This window comes from Penicillium brevicompactum (assembly GCF_028827555.1).
Source record: "Penicillium brevicompactum strain IBT 35665 chromosome Unknown utg000006l_segment0_segment0, whole genome shotgun sequence".
Taxonomy (NCBI): domain Eukaryota; kingdom Fungi; phylum Ascomycota; class Eurotiomycetes; order Eurotiales; family Aspergillaceae; genus Penicillium; species Penicillium brevicompactum.
The window spans coordinates 5610063-5625775 of NW_026623209.1; the positions used below are offsets into that span (position 1 = coordinate 5610063).

General features: G+C 50.2%; 7 protein-coding genes across 7 annotated transcripts; 4 read left to right on the forward strand and 3 right to left on the reverse strand.

The window, feature by feature from the left end:
- Nucleotides 1-17: 17 nt before the first annotated feature.
- Nucleotides 18-1967, forward strand: N7506_010345 (putative MFS multidrug transporter; the record flags this gene model as incomplete). The annotated part of the gene is made up of 3 exons (XM_056959638.1): nucleotides 18-724; nucleotides 775-1021; nucleotides 1071-1967. The coding sequence occupies 3 exons, from the start codon at nucleotides 18-20 to the stop codon at nucleotides 1965-1967; spliced, it is 1851 nt and encodes a 616-aa protein (XP_056809028.1).
- A 201-nt stretch (nucleotides 1968-2168) lies between these two features.
- N7506_010346 (huntingtin-interacting protein K) lies at nucleotides 2169-2645 on the reverse strand (the record flags this gene model as incomplete). Its single annotated transcript, XM_056959639.1, has 2 exons — nucleotides 2169-2279; nucleotides 2337-2645. 2 exons carry the CDS (start codon nucleotides 2643-2645, stop codon nucleotides 2169-2171), a joined length of 420 nt encoding a protein of 139 aa, XP_056809029.1.
- A 1024-nt stretch (nucleotides 2646-3669) lies between these two features.
- N7506_010347 (uncharacterized protein) lies at nucleotides 3670-4110 on the forward strand (the record flags this gene model as incomplete). Its single annotated transcript, XM_056959640.1, has 1 exon — nucleotides 3670-4110. The coding sequence occupies one exon, from the start codon at nucleotides 3670-3672 to the stop codon at nucleotides 4108-4110; it is 441 nt and encodes a 146-aa protein (XP_056809030.1).
- Nucleotides 4111-4372: 262 nt separating this feature from the next.
- Nucleotides 4373-5044, reverse strand: N7506_010348 (uncharacterized protein; the record flags this gene model as incomplete). The annotated part of the gene is made up of 1 exon (XM_056959641.1): nucleotides 4373-5044. One exon carries the CDS (start codon nucleotides 5042-5044, stop codon nucleotides 4373-4375), a length of 672 nt encoding a protein of 223 aa, XP_056809031.1.
- Nucleotides 5045-6874: 1830 nt separating this feature from the next.
- On the forward strand, nucleotides 6875-8501 carry N7506_010349 (3-deoxy-7-phosphoheptulonate synthase class II; the record flags this gene model as incomplete). Its single annotated transcript, XM_056959642.1, has 7 exons — nucleotides 6875-6896; nucleotides 6947-7056; nucleotides 7112-7175; nucleotides 7223-7315; nucleotides 7366-7417; nucleotides 7479-7591; nucleotides 7684-8501. 7 exons carry the CDS (start codon nucleotides 6875-6877, stop codon nucleotides 8499-8501), a joined length of 1272 nt encoding a protein of 423 aa, XP_056809032.1.
- Nucleotides 8502-8901: 400 nt separating this feature from the next.
- N7506_010350 (uncharacterized protein) lies at nucleotides 8902-13423 on the reverse strand (the record flags this gene model as incomplete). The annotated part of the gene is made up of 2 exons (XM_056959643.1): nucleotides 8902-9466; nucleotides 9525-13423. 2 exons carry the CDS (start codon nucleotides 13421-13423, stop codon nucleotides 8902-8904), a joined length of 4464 nt encoding a protein of 1487 aa, XP_056809033.1.
- Nucleotides 13424-14894: 1471 nt separating this feature from the next.
- Nucleotides 14895-15299, forward strand: N7506_010351 (uncharacterized protein; the record flags this gene model as incomplete). The annotated part of the gene is made up of 1 exon (XM_056959644.1): nucleotides 14895-15299. One exon carries the CDS (start codon nucleotides 14895-14897, stop codon nucleotides 15297-15299), a length of 405 nt encoding a protein of 134 aa, XP_056809034.1.
- Nucleotides 15300-15713: the final 414 nt, after the last annotated feature.

The following is a 15713-nucleotide window of genomic DNA, read 5'->3' on the forward strand; positions in this document are numbered from 1 at the left end:
GAACCAAGCCATTGTTGATGGGGACCTCTTCGCAAACCCGAGGCTTGGGCCCCAACCGCTCTGGGGACCGGAAGGATGCTCGTTTGTCTTCCCACGCATCTGAACAAAGTGCAAGCAGTCATGTGGGAAGTCCAGGTATCAACGGTTATAGCGACCTCGACGGTGATGATTCTGGTTCCGACACCGACCTGCCGCCCCTGAGGACATTGGAAGCTGCACCCTTGTTAACTGACCATCGAGGGTTTTCTGGGGAAGAGAGCGATTTTGACCATGACGACGCGCTTGGGCAAATTGAGGATCAGGAAAAACCTGTCACTTGGAGCTCGCTACCGAAGAAGGGCCAGTTGGCGATTCTGACCTTCGCTCGACTTTCGGAGCCCCTGACACAGACTTCTCTGCAGGCGTACATGTTCTATCAGCTCAAATCTTTCGATCCATCTCTGCCAGACTCCAAGGTCTCTGCTCAGGCGGGTCTTCTTCAGGGCAGTTTTACCGCCGCGCAGTTCATAACAGCTGTATGGTGGGGTAGGCTTGCAGATGCCGACTGGATGGGTCGGAAGAGGGTGCTTTTGATCGGATTGATGGGCACTTGCTTGTCATGTATAGGCTTTGGGTTCTCTCGCAACTTCGTATCTGCAATGATCTTTCGAACGTTAGGTGGAGTGTTAAACAGCAACATTGGAGTGATGAGAACGCTGATTGCAGAGATTGTTTGCGAAAAGAAGTGAGCTCCTTTCGATGAACTTGCGTATGATATGAAAACTGACGGACTAGGTATCAATCACGAGCCTTCTTGCTTTTGCCAATGTGTTTCAACATTGGTGTCATCATTGGACCAATCCTCGGCGGTTCCTTGGCCGATCCTGTCAACAGTTTCCCCCAGATATTCGGCCCCGGATCTATCATCGGAGGCAAAGAAGGTGTCTGGTGGATGCAGCGCTGGCCATACGCATTGCCGAACGTCTTGAGCGCAATTTTCATCTTCGCATCAGTACTCGCAGTTCTCCTCGGCCTTGATGAGGTGAGATAATAGCCATTCTTAAGACGGTACCTTTGCTAATTGAAACAAGACCCACGAAACCGCACGTTACAAGAAAGACTGGGGCCGAAAACTTGGCAAGCGACTCACGAGAGCGTGGAGACGAAGACCAAGATACTACCGCCCCCTCACACGCTCCCGAGACGACGACTCTGTCTACCAAGACGGCAGCGTGGATGCCTGGTCTGTGCCGTCAAGCCCAGCCCGCTCACGCGTGCAAGCTCGGGTGCACAAGAGGCCTAGCTTCCGCCAGATCTGGACTCGCAATGTTCTCTTGACTCTATTGGCCAATTTCCTGCTCGCTTTCCACACGAGTGCTTTCAATTCAATGACATTTGTGTTCTTGCCAGCACCCCGTGCCCCCGAGGACTCGCGGCAAGGATTTTTCCATTTCGGCGGCGGCCTCGGTCTTCCGTCCGCGCGAGTCGGTCTCGCTACTGCGATCATTGGACTCATCGGCCTGCCGCTACAGATTTTCTTGTATCCGCAGATACAAACGAAACTCGGAACTCTGACTTCATTCCGCACTTTCCTTCCTTTCTCGCCTATCTCTTATATGCTGATGCCTTTCTTGGTGATTCTTCCGCGCATTCCGGCGATTGTCTGGCCTTCCTTCACTTTCGTCGTCAGTCTGCAGGTTATTTCACGCACATTTATTCTGCCTGCTGCTATCATTTTGGTGAACAACTGTGTCACGGATGCATCTGTCCTTGGCACAGTTCATGGCGTAGCACAGAGCATTTCCAGTGCGGGTCGCACGCTTGGCCCGCTACTTGGAGGTTGGGGGCTTGGCTTGGGCCTCGAGTACAACATGATCGGGGCAGTTTGGTGGGCGTTGGCTGCTCAGGCAATGGTTGGATGGGCTATGCTATGGAGTATATACGAGGGCAAGGGAATAGAACAAAAGAAAGACGAGGAGGAGGAATGATTGATGACGCTCCATTTGGCAGGTGTGAGCTAGGTAACGTTACACATGTAAATACCCGTGGACGCGACACACCATACACAACACAAGCATTTGATACAAAACTATTTTCACGCCTGGTCAAAACAAAGTACATAGTTTTTAGTCTCATACCTCGATCTCCTATTTTCTGATCGTCAGATCATTGAACGGAAAGTGTTGCGATCATGCTTTGAAGGTCGGGGCAATAAAAGCTTTCATTGCTTTCAAGGTATCACCATCATGCAACTTTAGCAATTCCATGGCTTTGATCTTGGTCAAATCTAGCTGATCCACCTGTGAAATGAATCAAATCAGTCATTTTGAATATTCGCTTGGATCATAGAAACTTACCAGCAAGGCAATATCAGCAGCAGCCAATTTGACGACCTTTTGCTTTGCCCCACCTCCTGCAGACTTCTGCACGCCCGCTTTTTTGGTCATCGAGCCTTCGCCGGTGGCTATATCAAGGCGACTCATTGCTTTGCCCAAGGCTTCTTGGTTGGCTGTTTCTGGTGCTCCATCGGAGGCACCTTCCGTGGCAATCTCGCTCACATTCAGGGAAGAGAGAGCTGCTGCTGCTTTGCGATCTTCGGCATTAGATACAGATTTATGATCAGCGGCATCATGGTCGGCTGTTGCGGATGGGATAGGGTCTGACATGGTTGTTCGAAAGAGAAAGTACGGAGTACAAAGGATTGTTGTGTTTTGACGTCACGCCAATTTATCAACGCGCTGACATAATTGTTTGCCTCAGCCCCGAAGCCCAAAGTACTTCAAGCTACTTTTACATCCTTGAAATGCGTTTAAATTTATTGTGACAAGCTCTGTTGTTTGATTACTATAATTCGGTGTTTGGGGTCAACTTGGCATCTGGTGATCTGTTTTTGGCCCATGTCGATCGGCTACTCCACCACCCGCGTGCTCCACCCTTTGGGCCATGCTTTGTACCATATTTCCACTCTCAGAATGTAGCAAGCAATAGAAACATATTCGAAGTATCATTCTGGGTGGCGAGCTTTTTCTCATAGATTACATAGTCTTTTTCAGCAGATGATCCTGCAGCTCCCTTCATCTCGCTGTTTCCTCTATCCGACTCAACTAGCCAGGTATTTTATGGAGTCTACCACGAAATGAGAAGTCTTTTCAATGGTTCTTTATTCCAATGACTTCTGTTTTACTGTCTTTGAAGCTACAGAAACTTAATTCTGGCCGCACCCCGGGTGTTGATCCATGGATGAGCCAATGTCTTGTATAATCCGAATGCCATTGTTCTTGATGTCTAATCTGGTAACGAATTTGCAAGCGACGTGTGAGCATGAAGACTTCTAATATTGGTTCTCTTTGTTTTGGTAGATTCTTCTTTATGTTCGACTCATCGAGGCTTTGTCGGGCTTCAGACTATTGCATGGCCTCAAAGGCAGTCGACAAAGAGTCGTGACAATAGCATTTGCCTCGAAACCAGAATCGAACCTTTTAAATAGATAGACAAAGGCATTGATGAGCTCGGGAAATATCTTAAAAGCCTGGCACTGTCTGCGTCTGGAGTATTTATCATACTCATCATACTCATCATACTCGTCCAAACACTCACGAGTCTCCCATCAAAATTCTTATATTGTCGTTCAACACTTAAACACCTTATACATAAAACTCAAAATCCTCATTACTCATGCTCGCATTCAAAATGACTCTATCAAACGCCGTCACCACATGGGAAATGGCCTATCATGATGCCTGGCACCAGTGGATAGAGTCGCACGCCGAACTAGCCAGCATGGTTAGCCAACGTGGTTGGACTTTTACACAACGTGAGGTGGTCATTGGAAAGCTAGGTTTACTCCAGCTACAACTGAGAAAAGTCATTGAAAGGGTGTTGACCATGATTAGAGAAGCCCCCAAATGCCGGACACTCCGAAAAGATATTTCTGGTGTCAACGCTGACGACCTTATCCGCATCTTGGAAGGCACCAAGGAAAAAGTTACAGCGATCACGGAAGCTCTGATGAAGAGGGAAAGTTTCGAAGTGGAGCTGAAGATTTGTGGAGATATCATTCGTCTCGCCGTTTATTTGGATAAGCATAAAGTACAGCCATATCTGTGTCACGCCATGCGTTTGGTGTTTTGATATGTGGTCGCAAGTTGAGTTTCTTTGTTTAAACTGTAATTTAGGTATTTCCAAGGGTTTTCTGGCTCACACCCAGTTAAAATGAGCAATTATCATGATTCAATATGTACATTAGAAGAAAATTGCAAAGCTTTATATGTTATGTGATTCCATAAATGAAAGTATTATATATGATGTGATAAAATGGACGGCAGATAAGCTCAGGTATACAGTAGTTCAGGGCTTCAATATTAGAAACATGGGCGGATCATCCTCCAATCATCTACAGAGCGAGGGCCAGAGCCAGAACACCGGCGGCACCGGCAACACCCATGGCAACACCGCCAGTAGGGGCGGGGGCACCACCAGTGGACTGGGAGGGGGAGGCAGAAGCGGAGGCAGAGCTAGAAGAAGAGTCGGAGCTGGAGTCCGAGGAGGAAGATGAAGAGGTCTCAGCGGCGTTGGAGGTCTGGGTGGCAGTGGAGCTGACGCCGGCTGCGCTGCTAGCATCGGAGCTGCTGGAAGCGCTGCTGGAGCCGGTCTCGACAGCAGAGCTGGAACCGGTCTCAACGGCAGAGCTACCAGAAGCTCCCGTGGCGGAGGCAATGCTGTTGATGGTTGAAGAGGCACCGAGGACGTCGTCGTCGAAGTTGGAGGTGGCCCAGGCCTTGACGCTGCTGGGAAGGGAGTTGTACCAGGCAGGGTAGGTACCAGCTGCAGCGGCACTGACGATGGAAGAACGAGAAGCATCGTCCATGATATCGCTGTACCACGAATCCGGAATAGCGGTGGCCAGGACGGTCAGGATGGAGTCAGGGACATCGCCAAGGTTGAAAGCATCACTGCTATCAGAGCTATCATAGAGGTCGGAGTAATCATCCGAGCTGCTCTCGGTGGCAGGGGCAGCCAGGGCCGTAGCGGCGAAGCAGAGAGCGGCAAGAGCTTTGTACTGCATTTTATTGGAGTGGATATAAGATACGAGAGGTGAGATCTGGGTGAAATTGGAAAAGATCAAGGGCGGGGGCTAAATAAATAGGGTCTCAAGGGATTGCAGCGGCTCTTTCACGATACTAGCCACGTTCTGGCCATCGCTAGCCAAACAAGCAAAACCCAAACTTGCTAAAACTACTTTAGCCCCGAGACCTGGCCAATCACTTGGGCGGGGCTTGTTTAGGGCTTATATAGTCCGTCCAATGGAGCCGATTGCTTCGGGCCTCATTCCGCCACTTTCGACACAACGCTCGATTTATCTCGTTTGGCCCGTCAGCAATAAGATTAAAGACCCCCTTTTATCTTTTCCGTGGTCCGACTTGTTTTCCAAATTTAGCCCCTTTTCGCCAAGTCCGGGGGTGAGCCTCAAGTGCTAACGGAAATCGGGGAGTCGGCACACCGAAAATTCTGTTATGGCCCCCAAAGTTTATGATATCCGAACTCTTTTTATGAACCAAATAATTCTTCATCTCGCGCTATCTTGGCATGACTGTTGCCAATGCAACTTACACTCCTGCCTATTTTGTACCTAGGGTTTTCAAGATTTGTACTTTGTTTTGAAGTATCGTGAAGTGCGGAGTACTTCAGGTCTTCTCTTCTCCTTTACGAGCTAATCACGCCTCATCCTGCTTATTGGATGCAATCTCGTATAATGGCTAGTTTTGGCATTGACTGCACTGTGCTGCACTTGAAATTCGTTTTCACATCTCTAGGCTCCAATCACCTAATGGCCAACACACTGAACTTTTTTTGAGGTTCTCTTTGTGTTGAGATACCCACTTCTGACACCCGTGGACTCTACGAAATACGGAGTACTCCGTAGGCAGACACAGGCCCATTCTGGCAAATCATCTCGCTCGTTGAAGAGTACTCCGTACTAGGTTCTCGTCCAAATCCAGAACACCAGCAATAATTGTGAAATACACACGACGCCAAGGAAAAGAGCATTTTTAACCCCCAAATCACCTACCGATGGACTCTATTCACGAAAGAACAGTGAAAACATCTGACATGAGGACCAACGTAGGGAGCTAGTGGAACACAGGCCTCATCAATTCCAAATTGCACCTGCCTCTCCAGGCTTGCAGCCTTGCTTTCTATTCAACATCAGATTAGATCTCTGAAGAAACGTGGATTCCAGGGCCCTTCGAATACGACCTAGTGTTGATTTACAAGGCCCACAATGCTGGACCCTTAGGGGTCACATCCGCTGAGGGTCCAAATTTTGCTGTAACGCGACCTGTTTGAGTCCATTGGACTGTAAAACCACCATTATGACATCCCAGCAATGAGACAGTTCTACCGTCTCATGTGCCTGCTGTTCAAATGATAATGAATTCGGGATAGTTCTTGGGGGATGATGTGAGCTCCAATTTAGTGCCAAGCTAGAGCTACGTCTGCAGAAGTCAGCGCAGGCCCCCACCTGGGCACCAGTACGGAGTACACCGATCAATTGAATTCATATCTCAATTGCTAAGATGTTTGTTATTATTGACTGGGCTAGGTATAGTTCGTGATTGAGTAATAAATAGTCCAAGGATGTGAGTGCCCTGAGAGTCAGGCAACCAAGTGAGTCATCTGCAGGCCGCGACTAAGCGCGTCACGTTGCAACCCTTCGGTATTTTGTTCAAAGCTGCGCGTAATATCCAAGTTCCCCTTTATTCCTTGCAAAATAAGACGTTTCCTTGTTATTCACTCCGAGTCATTCTGTGGCCTCTTATTGCGCTCGACCGTTTGGCTGTTTGACCGTCGATCAGGAGCTTAGTCCATCAGCACCCCACCTTTCGGCCTCACAATGGCGGAATGGAGTCCAAGCTGTAGGCGCCAATTTGACACCCCTAATCTTTGCCGCTAACAGAACTCTCAGCTTGGACACAAAAGCCCATCAAACAAGATGTGGTTTACGAAGATCTTCAAGGGTTGAAAGACTCACTACAAAAATTGCAGAAGCTACCCCCGCTTGTGACCACCCAAGAAGTATGCATTGTGCTCGGAGCAAACATCCTGAATTGTCATACTAAACATTCTTCAGATCAACAACCTCAAATCCAGCCTCCGAAATGTGGCTCTAGGCAATGCATTTGTGCTCCAGGGTGGTATGTTTCGCAAAGGATACCATAAGGCATTGGGCTGACGGCTTTAGGCGACTGTGCTGAGCTGTTCGACTACTGCAACCAGGACATGATCGAGGCCAAAGTAAAGCTCCTGTTGCAGATGAGTCTGGTTCTAATTTGGGGTATGTAAATCTATCTCATAGTGCAGTAAAAATCAACTAACCATCAACAGGCGCCAACAAGCCCGTCATCCGTATTGCGCGCATTGCTGGCCAATTCGCCAAGTAAGCATCCTAACTGTCAACTATGAATCACCAATTCCAAAATTACTAACACCAATTCCAGACCACGATCAAGCCCAACAGAGGTAGTCAATGGAGTGGAAATGCCCTCTTTCCGCGGTGACAACATCAACGGCTTCGCAGCAGACCTCTCATCCCGCCAACCAGACCCATCCCGTCTAGTTTCCGCCTACTTCCACTCCGCAGCAACCCTCAACTACCTTCGCGCCTCCCTCTCATCAGGCCTAGCCGACCTCCACTCCCCCTAGACTGGGGTCTCGGCCACGTAATCACCCCCTCCATCAAAGAGCAATACGCCAAAACCGTAAATGCCGTCAAAGACGCCCTCCGGTTCATGCGCACCGTAGGAATCGACAAAGACCGCGGCGTCGAAACGGCTGACATCTATACCAGCCACGAAGGTCTATCTCTGGAGTACGAGCAGAGTCTCACTCGCCTCTTACGGCACCCGGGCACCGCGCAGTCGGAAACCGCCTACTACGCGACATCCAGCCATTTCCTCTGGATTGGCGATCGGACGCGCCAGCTCGATGGTGCCCATGTGGAGTTCTTCCGCGGGATTGCGAATCCCGTGGGTATCAAGATCGGTCCTAGTATGGCGCCGGAGGAGCTGGTTCGACTGTTGGATGTTGTCAATCCGGACCGGGAGGTCGGGAAGGTGACGCTGATCTCGCGATACGGAGCTGCGAAGATTTCGAACTTCTTGCCTGCTCACATTGCTGCTGTGCAGGGATCGGGTCATATTCCTGTCTGGCAGTGTGATCCTATGCATGGTAATACGCAGAGTACGCCGTCTGGAGTGAAGACGCGCCATTTCACGGATATTTTGTCTGAGCTGAAGCAGGCTTTGGAGATTCACCGTGCTGCGGGGTCGTTCCTTGGGGGTATGCATCTTGAACTTACTGGTGAGGCTGTCACTGAATGTGTGGGTGGTGCGGCTGGGTTGACGGAGGATGGGCTCGGAGAACGGTATACGACATTCTGTGATCCACGACTCAATGAGAAACAGGCTCTAGAGTTGGCTTTCTTGGTTGCTGGGTTCTACCGTGAAGAGTCAGATGATTAGGAAGACCAATAATGTTGGTTTTGAGGGAAATGGAGGGGTGGTTGGCCACATGCCCAGCACGACCTCAGGACCGTCAGCTCGCATGTCAAGGGACAATGGTGAGGGCAATTTCGGGGTTATTTAGAAGAGTTGTTCTCGGTATACTCTACTCCTACCTAGTTCGGGCATATCATTAAAGGTCAGAATCAATGTGGCGATATCTGTCATTGAGCTGGTATTATTTGATCGACATATGGAAAGCAAATGCGCCATATAATGCACAATACCAGGCCAACATCGTGGTAACCACCATACAACAATGATGTACAAGCCATCCAAACAAAAGCTGCCCGTATGTACAGCAACTGGGGGGTATTTACAAAGCAATGATAAAATCCAAGAACGCAAAGGGATGCAAAATCTAAGGCACAAGAGGGCTGGCAACTGTAGGCTTGTACACAAGGCTCTTTCGGCGAGCAGCCTCCATACGGAAGCGGCGCTGGCGCCTGGAATCCTCGTCATCACCATCATCCTGCGATGTTATGGAAGGCTTGGCACCAGGGAAAAGGCCTCGGTTGCTTTGCTTCGGCGGGCAGGACTGCTGAACAAGCTTGGAGCGGTTGCCGAGGAATCCCGGCGTAGCAGGAGACATGCCAATGGCATCTAGGTTGGCAAAGTTGTATCCAGGCGTGGCAGGGTATTGATAGTCGGTGGCGGATGATTGGCGTGGGGGAGTAGATGGCACCTCCTGTTGGTGAGTTGGAGGTGTGATTTTGCGGAATCCATCAACAGCACCCTGGCCGGCACCACTGCGACGGCCACTGGCTGATGGCGTCGGAGATCCGGAGATGCGAACCAATGTACCGTTGATGTTGCTTAGCGCACGAGGTTCCATGCTCTTGCGGCGCTTGGCGCCTCCGCGGGGGATGATTGAACTGTCAACTGCGTAGGGTGTTTCATCTAACCACTGGCTTTCACGCTCACAACTAAAGGGGCTGTTAGATCTCACTGTAAAATACTGAATGACTGAGAGTATCAACTTACTCAAGAACCCAACCAACGCCAACACACTTCACGAGGCCTGCGGCCTTCTTCACTTTTTCCAAAGTGCGAAGACCACCATCCTTGTATACGACGTGGGTAATACCCACACGTGAATCCTTGGGGTCTGCCCCATCAACAGGGGAAAGACTAGAGCCGGGGTTCCAAGACCAAGACTTCACACAGCGAGCCCCCATTTGCTGGAGAAGCTCGACAAAGATACCAGATGCATCCTCGCCCTCGGTTGTGTGAACGTCCACATGCACAACCGCACCGTGTAGAGCTTTTTGCTCTTTGCTGATGCTGCGGCGGGGCTTCTTGAAAGGGCTAGCAGTGGCAGCAGGAGGACCGGGTGAAGCCACCACGGGCCCTCGACCACTGCTGCGTCTGCCCATGGTAGAATGTCTCTTTGTGGTTGGGCTACCGTTGCTGACCCGTGGCGCCTTTCGGGGAGGTGGGAGGACCGGGAAATTGTCGTTGAGTGACACCACAGCAGGCTTTCGAACGCGCGGGGAAGAGCGTGTGGGGGAAGTTGCCGAGAGAGAAAGACCTCTCTTACGAGACAGTTTGAGAGGCGAGACTTCGCCTTCGGCCTTTAATGGGACTTTTGATACAGTATGAACAGTCCGATGATCGTCAGTCTGAGGTCTGGTCTTGATTGGTGTGACTGGGAGGTGAGTCGGCGGACCGCAGTTTTCTTTGTCTTCGGTGCCTTGATCCTGCAGATTTTGTGAAGCCGGGATATCCTCCTTGACTAAACTCCGACGATTGGTGGAGGTTCGTGTGCTGTCCGGGAGAGGGTCCTCAAAGATCTCTGTATGCTTAGCCGGTGAAATAGAGCTCTTGCGGCGTTCGTAAATTGCGGATTGTCGCGGAGTCTGGTCGTGTTCGGGGCTCATGCTTGTATCATCACTCTGCGGCTGAAGTGGCAATTCGGTGAACGAAGGGGTATTTGCCAGAGAACTCTTGGAAATATCTGGGTACGAGACACTGCCGGACTCGTCGGGGGCTGCGGCAGACGTACGCTCCAGCGGTCCCACCAACGAAAAGACTCCACGGCGACGAGGTCGAAGTGATCTGGCCTGAGAAGGAGTATCCTGTTCCCAGCGATCAAACCGTTGTGCCAACGGCGTGAAGCCCAGGCCAGTCTCGGTGGGTGTGTGATGCTGGGCAGCAACACTTGGTGTGTTGAATAAACTAGGTGCCATCAACGCAGGGCTATCGACCTGGCCCTCTGGCATGTAGTTGAGTTTGTTCTCAAAGGGGCTGGGGGTGTGGCTGGCATTGGCATTCTTCACGCGAGGAGTGGAGTCATTGCCATTCTCGGTGTCGTCTAGGCAATTTGCGGAGACTGGGGTGGTGTTGCTAACCTCCAAAGAACTCGAGGCTGGAGAAAAGGGAGATTGAATCCTTTGTGCCGAGCTGACGCTAGTTTGCAAATTGTTGGCCTCATGTGGCGAAGAAATATGGAAGCCATTTGTAGAGCTGGGTCCACTGTTTTCCGCTTGATCGTTATCGCTCATGACCTCATCGTTGGTATCTTCTTCAACATCCAATTGGTCCATTTCAATGTTCCCCCGAACCGGCGTCGGGCTTGGTTCAGGAGAATCGTATTCAACACTGGGAGTTCGAGCTCCCTGGTCTGTCTCACTTTCGCGATCAGATTGCTCAGCTCCAGGAATTTCCATGTCATCAGTCTCCGAGTCTACCGATTCGACTGTTGGGTGGACGAGGTCAACGCCCGCAAGGTATTCATCTTCCATCGTGTCAAAGCAAAGAGACTCGGCCTCTTCATACTCAAATGGGGCCACATCTTGGATGAAACTACCTGATTCGGAAGTTGAATCATCCCGGATTTCATCGTATTGTAGATCGTCTGTTTCCATCTGCGCGTCTTCCATGGCATCGAAGCAAAGTGTTTCGGGTTCTTCATATTCATAAAGCTCGTCTTCTTGAACGCCTTCCTGATATTCGATATCTGAGTATTCCAGAGTCGCCTGGTCGTCAAATTCCTCGGGCGCTAGGTTTGCCTCTTCCATTGCATCAAAGCAAAGGGTCTCTGGTTCCTCGTATTCATATTGAATCTCATCAGCAAGGTCTGTGTCTTCTGCCTGTTCAGATTCCGGGTAATTTTGGACCTCCATGTCCACAGCGATATCGTCCAAATGGCGATCGTTCTCTGGTGTGAATGCAACTTCCTCTCGCTGGGTTGGGTCAGGCGATGGTGTTCTGTCATCAGCGGAAAGCTCGATGTCGATATTGAAAATGTCTCGAGCTACATCCTGGACCAATTCGCAATCCTGCTCTGATGTCTCTCGGCTTTCGTCTCTTGCCAGTGGTGATGATTTCGGGGTCGTAGTTTCCTCTGGCTCCAAGGCCTTGGTGGGGGTTCCGTCATCTTCGGCATTCGTCTGGCTCACAGAAGCATGAGCCGAGAAGATGGAACTCTTGAAGGGGGAAGCTATTCTCTTTGCGGGGCTCTGGAAGAGGGGAGTACGAGCGAGAGCTGGTGGAGCGGACGCCTTGAGCGCCGATTGCGAGAAAGATGCTCCAAGATTTGCTTTCTTCGGAGACATCTTCAGTGGGGACGCGTTGGCAGGTGCGAAGTCCGGGGCAGACACTGGATTCGCACTGTCCAAGAACAGTGAGCCCGCGCGATTTGGTGTTTCCCTCAAGCTGAATTTAAAAGGAGATGATGTGGGAGCTCGTCTAGCAGGACTGCCCATAAGTCCAGATTGGTTGAAGTTGATCGAATTGCCCGGTGGTAGGGCAAGATGGCCATTCTCGGCGACAGCATTTTGGCTGCGGTTCGGTGTGAAGTTGATCCTCCGGACTGGAGAGCTAAGACCGGTGCCTTCTGATCCGTGTTTGGGGGTCGGTAGTTTCGGTTCGCCATTCTCGTCGATAAAGCTGGCGGCCTTCTTCGGGGTGAAATTGATTCTTCGCACAGGAGAGCTCAATCCGCTGGTTTCCAACCCATGCTTGACAGGCGAGCGAACTACAAGCCTGACTGGACTTGCACTCTCGGATTTAATCGTGTTCAACTCATCTTCGTCATCGGAGCTCGCATATGCCGATAAAGATTTAGCCACCTGCTTGTCCTTCTTGGGAGATAGCGGTTTGGCTGCTCCCTTTTTGGCTGCTGCGGGTTTGCGCCCACGAGTACCGGTAGCTGGAGCCTTGCGAACAGGCGTTGCACCAAGGCCAGCTTTTCCAGAGCCAGCAGGTTTGGCTGCCGCCCGTTTGCGACCGGCAGCAGGTGCTTCAGGCTCAGTCACATCTTCCTCTTCGGATTCGGTTAAATCCTGGAACGTAACTGTTTTCTTCTTGGCCGGTCCGCGGGATATGTTTGAGCGCATAATAGAACTGGTCGAGATTTGAATGTTCTTTGGTTTCGTCTGATTAACGGACTCGCTCGCCAATCGAGTCCTCCGAGTGGGAGCAGGTATCGGGGCCTTAGCTGCAGGGGTTGCTGCTCTGGGTCGTCCGCGAGTTTTGGCAGCAGTGGCGGGCTTCGGTGTTGTCGTTTCCTCCGCAGGTGGGGTCTTTCTCGGCCGTCCGACGCGTTTCTTAGGTGCCTCAGCTTCCGATGTAGACGCGTTCTTTGGCTCAGCATCGACACGTTCAGCAGAGACTTTCTTGGCGCGGGTAGTTGGTGTCGTTTTGGTCTTTACAGCTTGGCGAGCAGCGACGCGGCCGCGGGGTTTCGCTGTGTTTGTGATGAAGCCGAGCTCGTCATCTGTGTCGTCGGAGTCAACGTTCGGCGTTGGGGTCGCGGTCCTTGTTGCTACCGTTGCCTTGCGAGGAGCTTTCCTCTTTGCGTCAGCGGCGGCTGTAGACTGGGTAGATGTTCGTCCCGTCCGCTTGGCGGGGGATTGGGGGATCACTGCTGCGCGCGCCATGTTGTCGTTATAATTTGTCGCAGTTAGTGGTCCGAGGCACTCATGTCGAGATTGAAGGTCGAAATGGTAGTATCGCCCCGGATGTCGTAGGATTGTCGAATTAGTTGCATAAGAGAAGAAGCAAGGCAAGGCGAATTATCCACTGTGGAGGTGTCGATCCGAGCTGGTGCTTGTTGTGGCGCTGTTCCCACGGCAACTGCCACCACGTGATGTTTTTCTCTACTATGCGAATTGTCAACAGAGGCCATATTGTCATGAATCAAACAGATATCACAGCGAATATTAGTGATTCTCTGATCTTGCAGAATTCAAAGCTTCGCTACGACTTAGCATAGTTCAATGTATTTCTGGTCGATGACCGAGGCACATCATCTTGAGCCCCAAACTGAAACGCAACATCACTATATAGATCTTTGGACGCTACAGGGTAAATGGAATTTTTTTTTTCTTGAAGGTTGCAGGGGAACTTTTCAAATTTAACCTAAATTTACACCGGAAAGAAGATGTGTCCCGAAGTCTTTGGAGGAAATTCTGGGTTAAATCTTATGTGCTCTAGAGTGGGCAGTTGATAGATTCAACCCCCACTTCTACATCTGCATACTCAATCCCTTCTTCCCGGGCTGTGGGAGGGATGGGAGATCTTGAGTCTCGTGTGCTTTAGTTGAAGATTTACCATCGGATGCCTCTCCCCGATACAGACTGATCAACACACTCTATGCCATGGTTCCAGAAGCCCACGAGCTTGCCAGTTAGCTGGTGTCATAGCCTGCAAAGTACTAGCCTAGGTGCCCCGAGCGGTATAGACCCATAGCACCGCTATTGATAATAGATAGGTAGAGAGACAGAGCGGAATGGCGATGAGCATATATTCGAAAATGAGAAAGTACCCGTGGACCCTTCTTCCCTCACCACCGAGTATATACATCACGGTCATACCTAGGTAGAGTAGGCCACATGTGCACCTTGCCCCCGGTTTCGTGGTCGACACTGCTTGCCTCTAAATCTTAGATTTCTTCGCAGCCATGCTCATTGAAGTGCTTAGGTCAACACCATTCGAGTGGTTCTTATCAATCGGTATAGGATGGGAGGTCTCCAAAGTTGGGTTGGATTTTACACAAGACCCGTAAAACATGCGGTACTACATTAGCACTCGAGAACATCTGTGGGGATGAATCCAAAGTTCATGGAGGTGATTATCAAAACTTGTCTCATTTATATACGTTTCTAGGAGTTGGTGTCATCATCGCTGCATGTGTACGTAGGGTGCGAGTGGAGACCTGGAGAACCACCTCCATACACCTCCAAAAGTGGCCACGGGCCATGATATATAAGAATACTTTCAAGGGTTCGTCATGGACAATTAGCAATGGCCTAAAATCTCGGATCTTCTCTTTCGATATCCTCTCATCTCAGCAACCTGTTTGCCTGTGCTCCGCCAAGAACAATCCCGCTCAGCAATTAAAACATCGAAATGTCTTCTCTGACTTATATCAACGAAGAGGGCGCTGGTCAGAAACACAGTGACCTATGCCATTATTCCCAAGCAGTTATTTTAGGAAACATTGTCAAATGTGCCGGCCAAGGAGGCTGGGAGCAGTCTGGCGCTCTGAATGCCGACGATATTCCCGGCCAAGTGGATCTCGCTTTCCAGAACGTGGACAGGGTGTTACAGGCATCGGGTCTTCGCGGCTGGGAAGACGTCTATTCAATCCGCAGCTACCATGTTGATATGGGTGCTTCATTTGACCTGGTTGTCAAAAAGCTCAAGGAGCGTATCCCGGGTCATCGACCTATTTGGACCTCTATTGCTGTGCCCTCACTAGCGTTTCCAGCAATGAAAATTGAGATTGAAGTGGAGGCCATTAAACAGACATGACGGAGTGACATGGAAGAGACTAGGTAACAAAATCATAGCTCTGCCATCTCTGATTTGCCGTCCCGCTGCTGATTTCACCAGGATATAGCTCGTGCTCCAACCTCGGGAAGCAGTGATATTATGTGACATTCCGTTTGAGGGTGACTACATATGGTTGATTTTCGATGATCTTCCAATGTTCTGTATCAGGGACAATCTCGATTTTGTTTCATCGCAGTGCGCAAGTTAACCTTGGAAGCAGAACCAAGCACGCATGAACAGATTGTTATACGCCTTAGAACCAGTGGAGCATACCCGGGCAGATGATAAAATATACAAATTCATTAAAAATCCTGCGATGAGTTGAATAAAGTAATTACGGTGATTGCTCAATATCAAACCGACCATGTACTTGAAAACCCAGGAAACAATGTA